This window comes from Pteropus alecto, unplaced genomic scaffold (assembly GCF_000325575.1).
Source record: "Pteropus alecto unplaced genomic scaffold, ASM32557v1 scaffold213, whole genome shotgun sequence".
Classification (NCBI taxonomy): Eukaryota; Metazoa; Chordata; class Mammalia; order Chiroptera; family Pteropodidae; genus Pteropus; species Pteropus alecto.
The window spans coordinates 3807697-3820990 of NW_006434829.1; the positions used below are offsets into that span (position 1 = coordinate 3807697).

Below are 13294 nucleotides of genomic sequence, written 5' to 3' on the forward strand. Positions count from 1 at the left end.
AATGAGCAAAAAGCAAATCAGTGCCTTGAGAAGGATTTCTATCGTGTTTTAGTAAAAGCTGGTGATCAGTTAAAAAAAGGCAGATTGGAAAAAATAAAATTTAAATTTAAAAATGTCAGATTGGCTGCTTTGGTTTTCTGCTCTCTCCCCTCAACCAGTTCAAAATGACAGAAAAGGAATTTTTCCAAGTATCAGCTCATAGAGACGAAGAAATGGGAGACCACACACAGCAGAGGAGATGGCTCAGGAATTTTTAGAAGGAGAGTAACTGCCTTTACAGAAGGCCGACAGTGACAACCTAATCGTGGCAATAGGGGTACCTGTCTGCTCCCCACAGAAACGTCTGAGAGGCTGAGCATTGGGGGCACCAGGAAGGGGAGGGGCAAACAGTGTCTCCCTTCCCTACTCCGTACAGCCAGGCCAATATACACCCCCCCCCCATATTCCCATCCTCACCCCACTGTTTAAAAAGAATGGAAGGTTAGTTCTAGAAAAATTAAATCCTAATGACGTCAGGCTTCTAACAATACCGGAAGTGAGACATCCGTGAAGACCGCCTTCAGATTTCTGAAGAAAAGTTCTTTGCAACCTTGAATTCCGTTCCTGTCGTTTCAGAATTCGCACACACGCGAGACTCAAAAGACACACGTCCTGCGGAAGCTTTCTTAGGAAGCTACTTAAAAACGTGCTCCAGCAAAACGAAGGCGGAAACAGGGAAGGAGGAAGGTGAGAAATCTAGAACACGGGGTGCGACTCAGGTGCGAGAAGACAGGAAGCCCCGGGGCGGCGGCCTGGCGACCGGCCTGGAGAGCCGCCTGCACTGGGACGGGAAGCCGGTCTGAGCACGTGGAAGCCGCCGTCGCTAGGTGTGTGGCTGCGATGGCAGAGCCGCTGGGGAAAAAGCCATCGTGCCAAGGTGAGTGACCAGGCCCGAGCCCCAGGGAAAACGCGGCGTTGTGCCGGACAGGACGTGTGGGGTCGGCGAGCTTCCGGGCTGGGCAGCGAACGGCAGTTGCACAGGCACAGTGAGAGACGCCGACCATGCGTCTAACCGAAAGGTGGGACAGAAGCGTGAGCGAGGGACGGAACGGCACGGCGGAGCCGGAGGCGGGCCGCCCAGGGCGCGTCTACACGCAACAAAGTTAAGCGAGGCCTGACGCTGGCTGAAGGTGACAGATCAGGACATAAACCACGCTGGGTGTTCTTCGGTGGATACGAAGGTCAATAACAAAAGCGGCTTCTAAAATTATAAAGAATGACAGCGAGAATGGGGAGGGAGAGGGACGGGGCTCGGGGCCGCTTTCTCTAACTATTATGAGCCTTTTCATAGGTAAAGCGGCTTTGATGAAAAGTTCAATTTAAAAGTTAATACTACTCGACATTAATTGGAAGCTGAGAATAAACCGAATACAACATGAAAATGTTTACAGAACTGCCTGGGGCTGCCCATCAAAAAGATGCTCTGGGTTATAAAACGGGGCGAAAAGGTGGGCGTGACAGGCCACCCTACCACACTCGGCAGACTGAGTCACCGTCTGAGCTTCGGCCTCCCTTTGACAGGCTCTGCCTCCCCCACACCTCGGGCCACAATGTCCTATGTCACCTCCTGCCTCCTGTCATTCCCCAGCCCACATCGGCCTAGGCTGTGGCCAGAGAAACCGTCCTCAGGTAGAACGCAGATCACGTCCCTCCCTTGGTCAATGACCTTCAGGGGTTCCCTGCCGCTTACTAAATCGAGCACCCCTAGTCCGCTCCGATCGGACACCCAGCCCTTCTCTGCAGAAAGGCGGCCGCGTCTAGCTTGATTTAAACCTATTCCTCCTGGGGAGAAGGAGTGGGCACAAAGACTGCAGAGGGTTCGTCTTTACCTTATACTGTTCTGCATTATTTCCTTTTTTTTTAACCAAAAAAAAACAGGTATTAAATCACTTTTTTCTGATTTAAAAAAAAATAAATGCTAAGCATAAGTGAATCACCCGTCAGACCTAACGTGGGGAAACGTGCCGTCCAGGTCCGAGATCAGACCGACGGAGGTGGTACTTGCCAGAACTTCGATCCTGAAGTCATCGATCACGTATTTCCAGTACTGGGAGGACTTGATGTTGAAGGGGTCGAAGGTCAGGTTTTCCATGGGGGTGACCAGGCTGTCCACCCTGCACAGGACGTCGTCGATGCGCTTGGGGTCCCCCGTCACCGCCTTCAGCTCTGGACCGAATATGTTATAGAACTCCTCCATCACCTGTCCGGTCAAGCGAAACGGGAGCGGGTCACCCGCGGCTGTCTCGCGGGTGTTCTCCCTGCAAACGGGTTTGCTCGTCTCGATGCGCCTGAGGACGAGAACCGTGTCACGCCGGCGCCCTCCCTCGGGTCCGAGCCCGTCGGCGCCCTGCCCACTGCACGAGGGATGAGATCCAGACGCCCTGACACGGCCTACGGGGTTCGCGAGCCCGCCTTCCCCCCACGCCCCCCGTCCCCGTACTGCTCTCCCCTGCGCAGCCGCTCGGCCCCTTTCAGCTCCGCGTCCCCTTCTGTCCCACGACCTTTGCCCCTGCGGTTCGAAGCGCCTGGCTAGCACCGCTCAGCATTAAATGCCACTTCACCACGTCCGAGCCCTTAGAACAGGTCGGGCCCCGACACACACGTGCAGAGTCCCTGTCATGGCACTTAGCTGCAGCCACGCGTTTGTGTTTCTCCTACGAGACTCTAAGCCCCGTGAGACCACCGGCCAGGACACGCTGGCCAGGGCCAGCATGCCACCGGAGCAGGCTCACGGGCCCAGCGAGGCCCTGAGCTCGGGTTAAGGCTCTCGTCTTGAAATGAATAATCTTATCTTTGAACTTGTGGCTTCGCACATGAAGTCCGAGGGGAGAACGGTGTGCGCATGTGAGCAGAGGGGTGAGCAGGAGGCGTCCCGTGTGTCCCCTGCCGTCCCGTGCGTCCCGTCCACATGCAGCGAGAGGTACCCCGCAAGCAAAGGACCCCGGCGGCCCCACTGCGTGCGGAGCTCGGGCGCACTCAAAGCCAGGACGGCTGGGCGTTGCATCTGTGACGAGTGGGCAGCTCGGAGAGGCCACGCTTGCCTCAAACGCAGAAGGAAGTTCTAAGAAACACGCCTGACCCAGGAACACGAGGCCGCGTAGCTTCTGACTCCCGTCACTTCCCCGCGTCGGCCAGCCGCTCACGCTGAAGGTGACGACACAGGAGCCACAGAGACAGGAGAACACGTCACGCCTTTACCCCCGGTCCCTCCTCCCGCGTCAGAAAGCCGCAGGCAGAGGACGCCAGAGGACGTGCACTCTTCTGGTGACGACGAAAGCCACGTGCCCGTGCGCGCCACAAAGCACGAGCTGCGTCGTTGCAGTGACCGTGCCCATGCGTGACGTGGCTCCGTGTCTGCATTTGAACCTGACACTGCACGATGCAAAGACCAACAGTAAATTCATGCTAATAAATCAAACATTTAACTTGTCTTTACTGTCCTTACTTCCCTAACCAACAAAAACACGAGAGCCGTGCCGAGGCGAGACAGGACGGTAGGAAGGAACACTTGTTATGTTTTCATGCCTACAACGGCCTTTCCTCCCGGCCCTGGACGCGGAGCCCTTGGCCCTGCGGGGACGTCGCGGGCCCGGTCTTTGCTCCTCATCCTTTCTCTGGCAGCGAGCGCAGAGCCTGGCACATGGTGAGTTCTCGACGAATGTGTGGGATGAATGAATGAAGGCACCTTCGTGAGGCCAGGCCCGGCTAAGTCATCCGGTCAGCTGCTCGGCCCTTTGTACATTTATTCGAAGGAGAGCGGGGGTCAGAGGGACAGGGGAGGCGCTGGCACGTGGGCCGCAGTTGAAACGCTGGGCTGGGATGACTCGGCTTAAGGTGAATGAAGAGAGAAGGTCCCAGACCGCCTCCGAGGAATTCCGACGCTTAACGGAGGGACGGAGGAGGAGGATTTTGCCAGAGGTCAAAGGGCAACCGCAAGCAGGAGGCGGGGAGAAGGGGACGTCGCAGAGGACAAAGAAACGCACGAAGGTCCCATGTGCTCCAGCTGTGCCGGAACATTCTACGCGCTTGCCCAGCTGTTTCTCCCCCCAGCCCCTCTCTGCCTGTCGGCTCCTACCTGGCAGGGAGCAGCCCACCGCGGGAGAACCGGCACGAGCGGCGTGGGCCCCGTGCGCTCGGACACCAGCCCGCGTACCCGCTGAACGTTTTTCCACTTGTCGTTTGCTGAGAATAACTGAGCAATGGTTCCATTCTACCTTTTAACTCGGAAGAAGACAGCTTGGTGTGGCGTACTTGGCTGTGTCGTATTTCGATGGTCTGAGCTGTCACTGCTGCCTGCAGCTGCAGCAGCGAATGGCACAGGCCTGGCTGACCGCCACCAAGGCCGGGCCACACAGGAGGAACGCGCCGTCCCCCACCAGAACCGCTGCCCGCAGGCTCGACCTGCCGGGTCTCCCACCGGCCAAGGCTTTAATCCAGCCGCGTGGGCCACGGGAATTCTCTGGAATTCTTGGGAATTCTCGCCCAGAGACTAAAGGGGCTCCTGGCGTGGCTTCTTTTTGGACACGGCATGAACCAGAACGCACAGCGAGGACTGCGTTTCTGAAGACGCGCTGCTTTGAAAGGAGTTCGGTAAGCGGCGGGGGGGAGGAGGAGGAGGCCGATGGGCTTCGTGTTCTGGAGTCGGGGCCGGACGGGAGGCTCCCCACACCACTCCCCTTTGGTGGAGTTCCCACTGGCCCCCCGAAGTCCTGTGACCGCGCGCCTCATCAGCTGTGAGTTCACAAGCAAAGCAATTTCTCGGATAACTGGATATGAGTGTGGAAAGCAAGCCAAGCTGCTTCCCGGCGGGCAAGTCCCAGCTCAACCCACCCGCACGAGCATCCGAGGCCAGGCGCTCGGCCGCCGTACCTGCAGAATGTCGTAGAGATCCTGGCAGATGGTGGCCATGTAATCCGTCCTCTCGAACAGCCGTTTCCGGTCAAACTCCCACCGGGCTTCTCTCCCCGAAGCCTCTATCTTGGCCCTGGTGTCGAAGTAGGCCTTCTTCCACATGCAGAGGGTGTCCCTGGCCTCCGAGGTTTTGTGTTGTGCGCTCGCTCGGTTTTCTCTGTGAGGCAAAGAGGCCGGGTGATGGACGGGCTAGGAGGCAGCTCTGCGGTGGGCCTGAGCCGCGGGCCCCTGGGGAGTGGGTTTCCGAGGGGGGCGTTCGAAAGGAGAAACAGGATTGCAGGGCCATGTCCCGAAAAGCCTGCCGGGTGAGCCGCCGCTCTGCCACGTTTGCAAGGGCGCAGCGCAAATCCCAAGCCGCGGCCCAGGCCGACCTTCACGGCAGCTGCCCAGCCAGTGTGCAGAGCGGTGGCTCGCCCCGTGAGCTGTCTGCGTGAGCTGGACGCAGGGCAGGTGGCCCTTGGGGCCCAGGCCAGAAGTCAGCACGGTGGGGGCGGCAACACCAGAGAGAAACGGTTAATACCGAGATTCTGGCACCTGCGTCGCCTTTATAGATGAGTTTTTTTTAAGAAAGTGAAAAAAGAAAGATCTGTGTCTCCTTCAACATTTGATCCCTAGAAGAGGTCTGGGGTCCAGGGCTGGGGACCCTCTGACCCTGTGCCTCGGCCTCTCTGAGGATAACTAAGGGGAAAGGTCCTGGTTAAAATAAAATGACTTATGTAGTCACAGAAGGGGGTATCATGTGGCCGTGGACAGGAACGAAGCGCCGACACGGCCTATGACATGGACAAGCCTCGGGAATGCGACGCTGAGGGACAGGCCGGACGCAAAGGGCCGCACAGCGTGCGATCCCATCTGAACGGGCAAACCCGGGGAGACAGAGGTCGGATGCACAGTAGCCCAGGATGAGGGGGGCAGGCAGGGAGGGGGCGACGGCCAGCGGGCCCGAGGTTCCCACCACCAATCAGGGGGATTCCCGCACCGCTCTGCGAACACGCCGAAAGCCCCCGGACCGCGCATTGTGAATGAATGCGCGAGCTGCGTCCCCACAAAGCCGTCACTTCTCACTTGAACAGAGTCCGCAGGTTCACCACACGGCAGACCCTCTCGGCGATCTCCCAGGCCACCCGCTCCATGAGCGGGACCATCCTCTCGTCCTTGTTGTAGTGGCGGGAGATGATCCACACCATCCTCAGCGCGCTCATCATGGCCGGGATGGTCTCCAAGACGACGTGGAAGCTGGACCCGTGCGTTATGTTCTAACCGGAGAGAGAGAGTCGGGTGAGCAACCTTGGCCTTGGGGGTCAAGGAGCTTAATAAAGCAATAGGGCACAGTAAGTTTCACTCTTCCTAATTCCAAAAGAAAAACAAAAAAAGTACTTATGGTAGGAGAAAGTGTTTGGCAAGCGGAAGTTTGAAATAGGTCTGTATACACTGCCATGGAAAAAGAGATCTGTAGGTAAAGGAAATGAAGCAATTTGCATAAATGTATATCAAGTATGTGTGTGTACATTTCACATGCACGTATAAGTATACTATGTTTAGTGGCAAGAGCAACACCAAACAAATCGAGCCCGCCCCTCTAGAGGTGACCTGAGCCAGTGCGTCCCCGGCCCGAAGTGCAATGATTTTAAAAGCATTCAGAACTTTTTAAAAATATACTTATTGTAATGTATAGTAAAAAAAAACGTATATAACTAGTATTTCAAACCCATGGCAGCATAGGTATTATTGCTTAAGATGAGACTAAATTACACACACACACACAAATACACAAACACACAAATACATATGAATAAACTTAAAGTCAACTTAGGGAAAAGTAAGGTTTGGGGGCACGAAGGGATGGCAGAAGCTGCAGAAGCGGTGCGTGGCCGTGGACGCGTGGCTCTGCCTCATCCGCGACCACGCTGTGCAGGGAAGACAAACAGAACGGAAGAAAACGATGGTGTCGCGAACGTCCGCTCAGCGGCCGATTCCGCTCGGACCTCCAGCCCTCGGACGTGGTCAGCTGTCGTCCCACTCGCACAGTGCTGCTTGTGTGTGCGCGTGTGTACGTGTGTGTGTGTGCACACGTAACTATCAATAAAAGGAACTAAAGAATCAAATACATGTGCGTGTGCTTGTGCGCATACGTGTGCGTGCATGTGTGTGTACACTTGTACCACGTGTGCAGCTGTCGTACGCATGTCAGTTCCTTCCCTGAGTCTCCTCTTGGTGCGCTGAGTCCTTTGCACGCATAAGCACATTTGAAAATCCCAGCAACCCCATAGAGTAAGTTTTCTCCTTGTCCCCATTTTCCAGAGAAGGAAACAGGCTGAGAGGCTGCATGCGCAGATCTGGGGTACCCCGGGGCCTGGGCCTACGCTACACAGTGCTCACCCCACACATATCGTCCCCTCAGCCGCACAAACAGCACTTTCATTGGCCTCATTCTTGGGACAAGAAAAATGATTCTTGGCCTTAGAATATTGTACCTGTGCATGATAAATTCCAAGGGGAAAGGAATCCCTGGCACAGGTCATGAGTTTGGCTCAAATAAACTCTTAAAAATTAAAAAAAAAAAAGAAGGAAGGAAGGAAGAGAGGAAAGAAGGAAGGAAAGAACCCCAAAAAAGGAAATCACGCTCGTGCGTTGTGTGTGGGAACGTGAAATGGTGCGGTCACTGTGGAAAACAGTTTATGATGCCTCAAACGGTTACACACGAATCACCCTGGGACCCAGCACTTCTGCGCCTGGGGACACATGCAAAAGAAGTGACAGCAGAGATGCCAGCAGGTACCTATACAGCCGTGCGGCGCGATTCGCCACGGCAAACAGGCGGAATGACACGTGTCCATCAACAGATGGATGGATAAACAGAATGTGCCCACACACACAGTGGACTATTACTGAGCCCTAACGAAGAATGAAACTCTGACACGTGTTATGCCACGGATGAAACTCGAAAACGATATGCTGAGTGAAATAAACCGGACACAGAAGGACAGATACTGTGTGATTCTGCGTCTGTGAAACCCTAGAACGGGGAGAGTCATAGGAATGGAAATTAGAGTGGAGGTGTCTGGGGGCTGGGGTGGGGCCCCGCGGGGTTAAACTCAAGGGCTCCGGCGTTTCTGTTGGGGGCGATGAAAGGGTTTTGGGTACAGACGGTGGTGACGGGTACGGGGCATGGCCTATGTGTTTTCATACCGCTGAACTACACACACTTACGAGGGGTTAAAATAATCATGATTATGTTATATACATTTGACCACGATTTTTTCAATGCTTAACGATCAAAGGAAATTAGATCGGCGTGAGACCTCGTAACCGAGGCGATGCCACGAGCGTGGCACACCTGGCCTACCTTGAAGTGACGCTCCACCGTGGAGAGGAAGCGCACGTTGTCTGAAGCCTCCATGTGCAGCTTGAATAACTCGGTCAGGACCGGCTGCAGGTTGGCCACGAGCATAGAATCGGCTTCCTTGATCACATCCAAGACTTTTCTGACTATTGGAAGCTTCGTTTGCTCGTGGAGTGCACTCAGAGTTGCGTTTCTCTCCCGCCAGAATTCAATTTCGGCCAGAGGACCGTTACCCTGAGAGGTGACGTGAACACACGAACAACTGTCATCATTCGTGGACGGGACACTTGTGGCTGTCTCTCCAGCATCCGTTCCTCTCTTCCCAAATGCCCCAGATAAGGGCCAGGCTGTACCAGGACCTCGTGGGGTGGACACTTGACCCAGGACAGTCTAACTGGAGTGAACCTCAGGACCCCAGTGGGGAGTGCCACACAAAGACATTTCGTCTTTCTCTGGACAGTGTGGGGGTGTGGGACCAGACACTACCACTAGTTGCTGCCGTGAAGGTGACCAGCCTGTGGAGGAAGGCCTCACAGAGAGGAGGACGGGACTGAGAGTCACAGAGAAACACAGCCAGAGTCTTGATCAAACCATACCTGAAACCAGCCCTGCCTCTGGGCTCCTCAGTTACGTGAGCCAACCAGTTCTCTTTCTTATTTAAGCCAGCTGAGCTGGGCTTCCTGTTTTTGGCAGCCCGAGCATCCTGACTGATACACGGTATCATCTTTATCAAGATAATACTGGCAGCGCCCTAATGGCAGAAAGCCCAGGAATGGTATCTTGGGGATGTTCACTTTGATCTTTGAAGGAGGTCACAAGACAGTAAGAAAAGAGGCTAGACCGACTGCACAGAGCCCCAGGCTCCTGGCTTCCTCTCAGGAAGGAGAGCGTGAGCTGCATCGAACCTTCGAGAGCATGAATGAGCTACCTGAGGCGTCTTCTTCAGCTGGCTCTCGATAGCTGCGGATATCTGATCCAACCAGTTTATCACGCATTGCTCCAAGATGTCCATGGTCTCCGGGTCGGCTGCGAGGTAAGACACCTCGCCCTCTACACTGATACTTGGCATTTCTAGCTTGATCTCACCTAGTAGAATAAAAATGGTCCGTCGACCACCGGTGTGGGAGAAAAGGGTTAGAGATAATAACATTCCAGCTAATCAGCTGGCTCCTCTCTCCATACGCCACGGTGATAAGGTCTGAGACACCCGTCTTCCAATCGTCTGCATCTCATTCTCATTCGAATGGAGCGAACACATTTTAGAGAATTAGATAATTCCAGCGTTAAGCTCGATCGAAATGCTTTAGTTATTTAAGATCGTCCTGAATGTACCACCTAGCGAAGACGTTCACTTAAAAATCGAACGGCCAATCAGAGCTCGACAGATGTTTGAGAAAACCTCCATCATGAAACACAATCTGAGATAAATCAGAAACGACGACCTCAGAAGCCACTGAGATAAGGTCAAAAAATACTTTAAGTCCCAACTCTTGTCTCGGAGATTTGAGATAATCTGACATCCATCAAACAAGAAAAAGATACAGTGACAAGGGTACAAATCGGAATAAGAGATGTTAAAATTAAAACGTGATAGTTGATATAAAACATTCCAAGAGGGGAAGATAAAAATTGAGAGACTCTTCAGGAAAGTAGAAGACAAAGACAAAGAGATGAAAAATACGAGAAAAAGGATAAATGACAGAATCAGCAGCGTTCATCCAACAGGAATGTCAGGAAAAGAGAACAGAGAGAAACAGTGAAGGAATTCACCAAGAAAACCTTTCAGACTGAAAGGCTAGGTCCTCAGACTGAAAATACAGCGTGCTCAGCAAAGTGAACCACGCAGGGGTCCGTGTCACATTTCAAAACACTAAGGATAAAGGGACGACCCTAAAATTTTCCATAAAGGGGAAGGGAGAGGGAAGAGCATCCAAATTCTCATCGGAAATACCGAATGCTCGGAAACGCCGAAGAAAAGCGCATTCGAAATTCTGGGCTAAAACTATTTTCAACTTAGACTTCCATACCCTGGCGCATTATTAACCAACTGCGAAGACAGAATAACGTCATTTTTGGACACGGAGGGTCCCATAAAATTATCTGCCACACGCCTTTTCTTAGGAGGTTCGTTACGGATACGCTCCCAACCACGGGGCCGAAACCCAACCACGGGAAAAGGAACCACTGCGCCTGGGGTGACAGGTGTGCAACGTGCTGAGCCAGCAACAGCCCCCACGGCAACGGGGTCCCAGGACACCGGCAAGGAGAGCCTCTGATAAAAGGAGGGGATTTGCAAAAAAAAAACCAAAAAACAAACAAAAAAAACCATTTTCATAAGGCGTTTCAAGGAAAGAACGGCAGTGCGGGTGGCTGGACCAGGAAGGGAAAAGCCGCCCCAGGAAGGAAAGATGATCAAAGGGTACGACCGTGGCGAACAAGATTCCCGTGGCCGTAGAAAGGTGAGATGCGGATATTCAGACAAAATCCCCAACAGCGTGCCCGGAAATAACATCCACAACTACGATTAAGGAGAAACAGCACTGTCAGCGTATACTTTAGCAAAAAAAAAAAAAAAAAAAAGTAACTATCAATAAAAGGAACTAAAGAATCAAAGACGGTGCCCGAGAAAGCAGACCCGAGGGGTAGGAAACAGGCGGGATCGGTTTCCCAGCTCGTCGGCATCCCGTTCGCATCGGCTCATATTTTTTTGAAACCTGATGAATGCACGACTCTAAGAACATATACTATATCTACCTATTTATGTACATGATTTACTCACTCGACGTAAGCATACTTGCTCTAAGCATACGTAATATGTTAAAAACTCGCTCCGCAACAGAATATCTGACTTTATGATCTTCATGCTTTTCCTTAAAGGAAAAGGGCCAAAGAGCCTTTTCGACTGACAGTCGATAACCTACAAAAAAAAGCTATTCGTTCAGTGTCCCAAAATAAAACCAAATTTCCTCTTTGAGATGATATTAAAGAACGGGTTTGGCGAATGTTTTCTACATGTACCGGACAGTAAATATTTTAGGCTTTGCAGAGCAAGAGGCAAAATCGAAGCTAGAACATCGGTCCTTATAGGACCATTTCAAAAAATCGAACCATTTAAAACTGTAAATGCTATTCTCAATCCAGCAGGTTGGACAGGGCCCATAACTTGCTGTCCCATTACAAAATGTAAATTCATCTGCTTTTCCAGTGTTTTAAGTAGTATGTGATCCTCTAGGAAAATATGAAGGCAAGAAAGAAAAAACACTTTATTCTTATAACCTAGTCAGTGATGAGGACCACGGATAACATTTTAGTGAACCTCCTTCCAGTATTTTATCTAAAACACAAAAAATATGTTCGCTCATCTGCTTTTAACATCAGAAACAAGACACGCAAATCATATGTAAGATTATAAGGAACGACTTTTCGCATGTCTGTTATTTTGTGTGAATCCGAGGAAAGCGATGGAGGAGTTAGGCAGACACACAGCACGGGGAAGGAGAAACAGATGCCGAGGGAGAAACTGCACTTCGGAGCGGGGAGGGGGACACTCTAAAACAGAACCTTGAAAAAAGTTTCCATTGCATGTGGTAAAAAGCTTGGATCTCTACATGTGTTTCTCGTCGTCTCGCTTTCAACAGAAAAAATTCCTGCAAAGCAGGGTGTGTCAGCTTTCACTTCGAAGCGGGGGACAGTTCATTTTCCCAGGAAAGCAATGCCATCTCACGGGCCCTGACGGCCCTTGCTGATAAATGCTCGGTCGGATTTCACAATGTGGGCCTCTGAAAACAGCACGGGACTCAAAAGTGGGGTCCACGGTCCTCACCATGCCAGCCTCCCAACCTTCCGGTCCTCCGCTCATGACGCACACACTCCCCCCCGCTCGGGCTCCGGGGGTCTTGCCGTACCACCCGCCCCACCTGGGGAGGTGAGGAACAGCTCCCCCCAACCACAGCTGCTGCTGGCTGCCATGTGGGGGCCCTGTGGACACACAGATCACCGAGCCAAGACCCCGCCCTCTCCCCATTCATGGAACCCCAGTTTGTCTGACCCCCTTCACTGGCTCAGGGCCATCCTCTCTGCCTGAAATGTGCTCGCTCACTACCTCGACCTGTTAAAGCTTTGCTCGTCATTTCAGAGGAGGTCGAATGCCACCTCCTTCAGGAAGTCTCCTGCGATTTCCTCCACTCCTCCAACATAGGTGCCCTCTTCCAAACCCTTTAGGCCCTAACATCTTTCTCAAGCTCCTTATACTGCCATAGTTCTTTGGACACCAGATGATAAAATCCTTGAAGACAAGGATGCCTCTGTGTCTCTCACGATGACCAGCTCCGTCTTTCATGTCGTGAGCAGATAAACAATAAATCAGAACAAAAAAGCTCCTGGATTCTTAAATTGCCTTCTTAAAGCAGATTCATCGTTAACTTAAGAGGAGAAAAAAAAAAAGAAGAAGCCTTACCTTCCAGTTGCTGCATCGTCCTTTGAATATTATTTGCAAATTTCTGGATGTTCATTAAAAATTCATCCCGTATTAACTGAATGCTGTGATACTCTACGGCTTCCCCGGGCATGTTAGGTAGGTCCATTTCGTACTCAGAGGAGTCGGAGATCTCTCCAGGTGGCAAAGCCATGCTTGCCTCCTTGTGCTGATTGAAGGACAAAGCTGGCAAGAAAACCTGAAACGTCCAGTTTACAAAACAAGTCACACAATGTCCTGCTCCATAATCCACGCACTTCCCCCGCCTCTGGCTTTGAATGCTCTATAGTGGGGGCACAGACACATTGACCCCGCCTGGGACAGGAGAGCTGCCGGCCACCTGTGTGTGCAATGAATGAATCGGATGGCTTCCATCTTACACATGCTGAGAGCTCCTCCTCGGCCCCTGTTTACCTGACATAGAACATCCTTCAGAAAATGAAGCATGTTCGCATTGATGATCCCGTACTCCAGCGTTTCGGGCATGATCTCCATAGCCTCCTTCATATCGCTGGCTTCCGAGATCG

General features: G+C 52.4%; 1 protein-coding gene across 1 annotated transcript in view; it reads right to left on the reverse strand.

The window, feature by feature from the left end:
* The window catches only part of DNAH10 (dynein axonemal heavy chain 10), a gene marked incomplete at its 5' end in the record, with an annotated part of 109009 nt that overhangs the window by 85647 nt on the left and 10068 nt on the right, over positions 1-13294 (reverse strand). The window contains 7 exons of the mRNA XM_025045499.1: positions 2045-2239; positions 4909-5107; positions 6016-6206; positions 8297-8527; positions 9222-9379; positions 12750-12966; positions 13182-13294. Coding sequence (XP_024901267.1) covers positions 2045-2239; positions 4909-5107; positions 6016-6206; positions 8297-8527; positions 9222-9379; positions 12750-12966; positions 13182-13294 — 1304 coding nt within the window. The remainder of the gene's footprint in view (positions 1-2044; positions 2240-4908; positions 5108-6015; positions 6207-8296; positions 8528-9221; positions 9380-12749; positions 12967-13181) is intronic.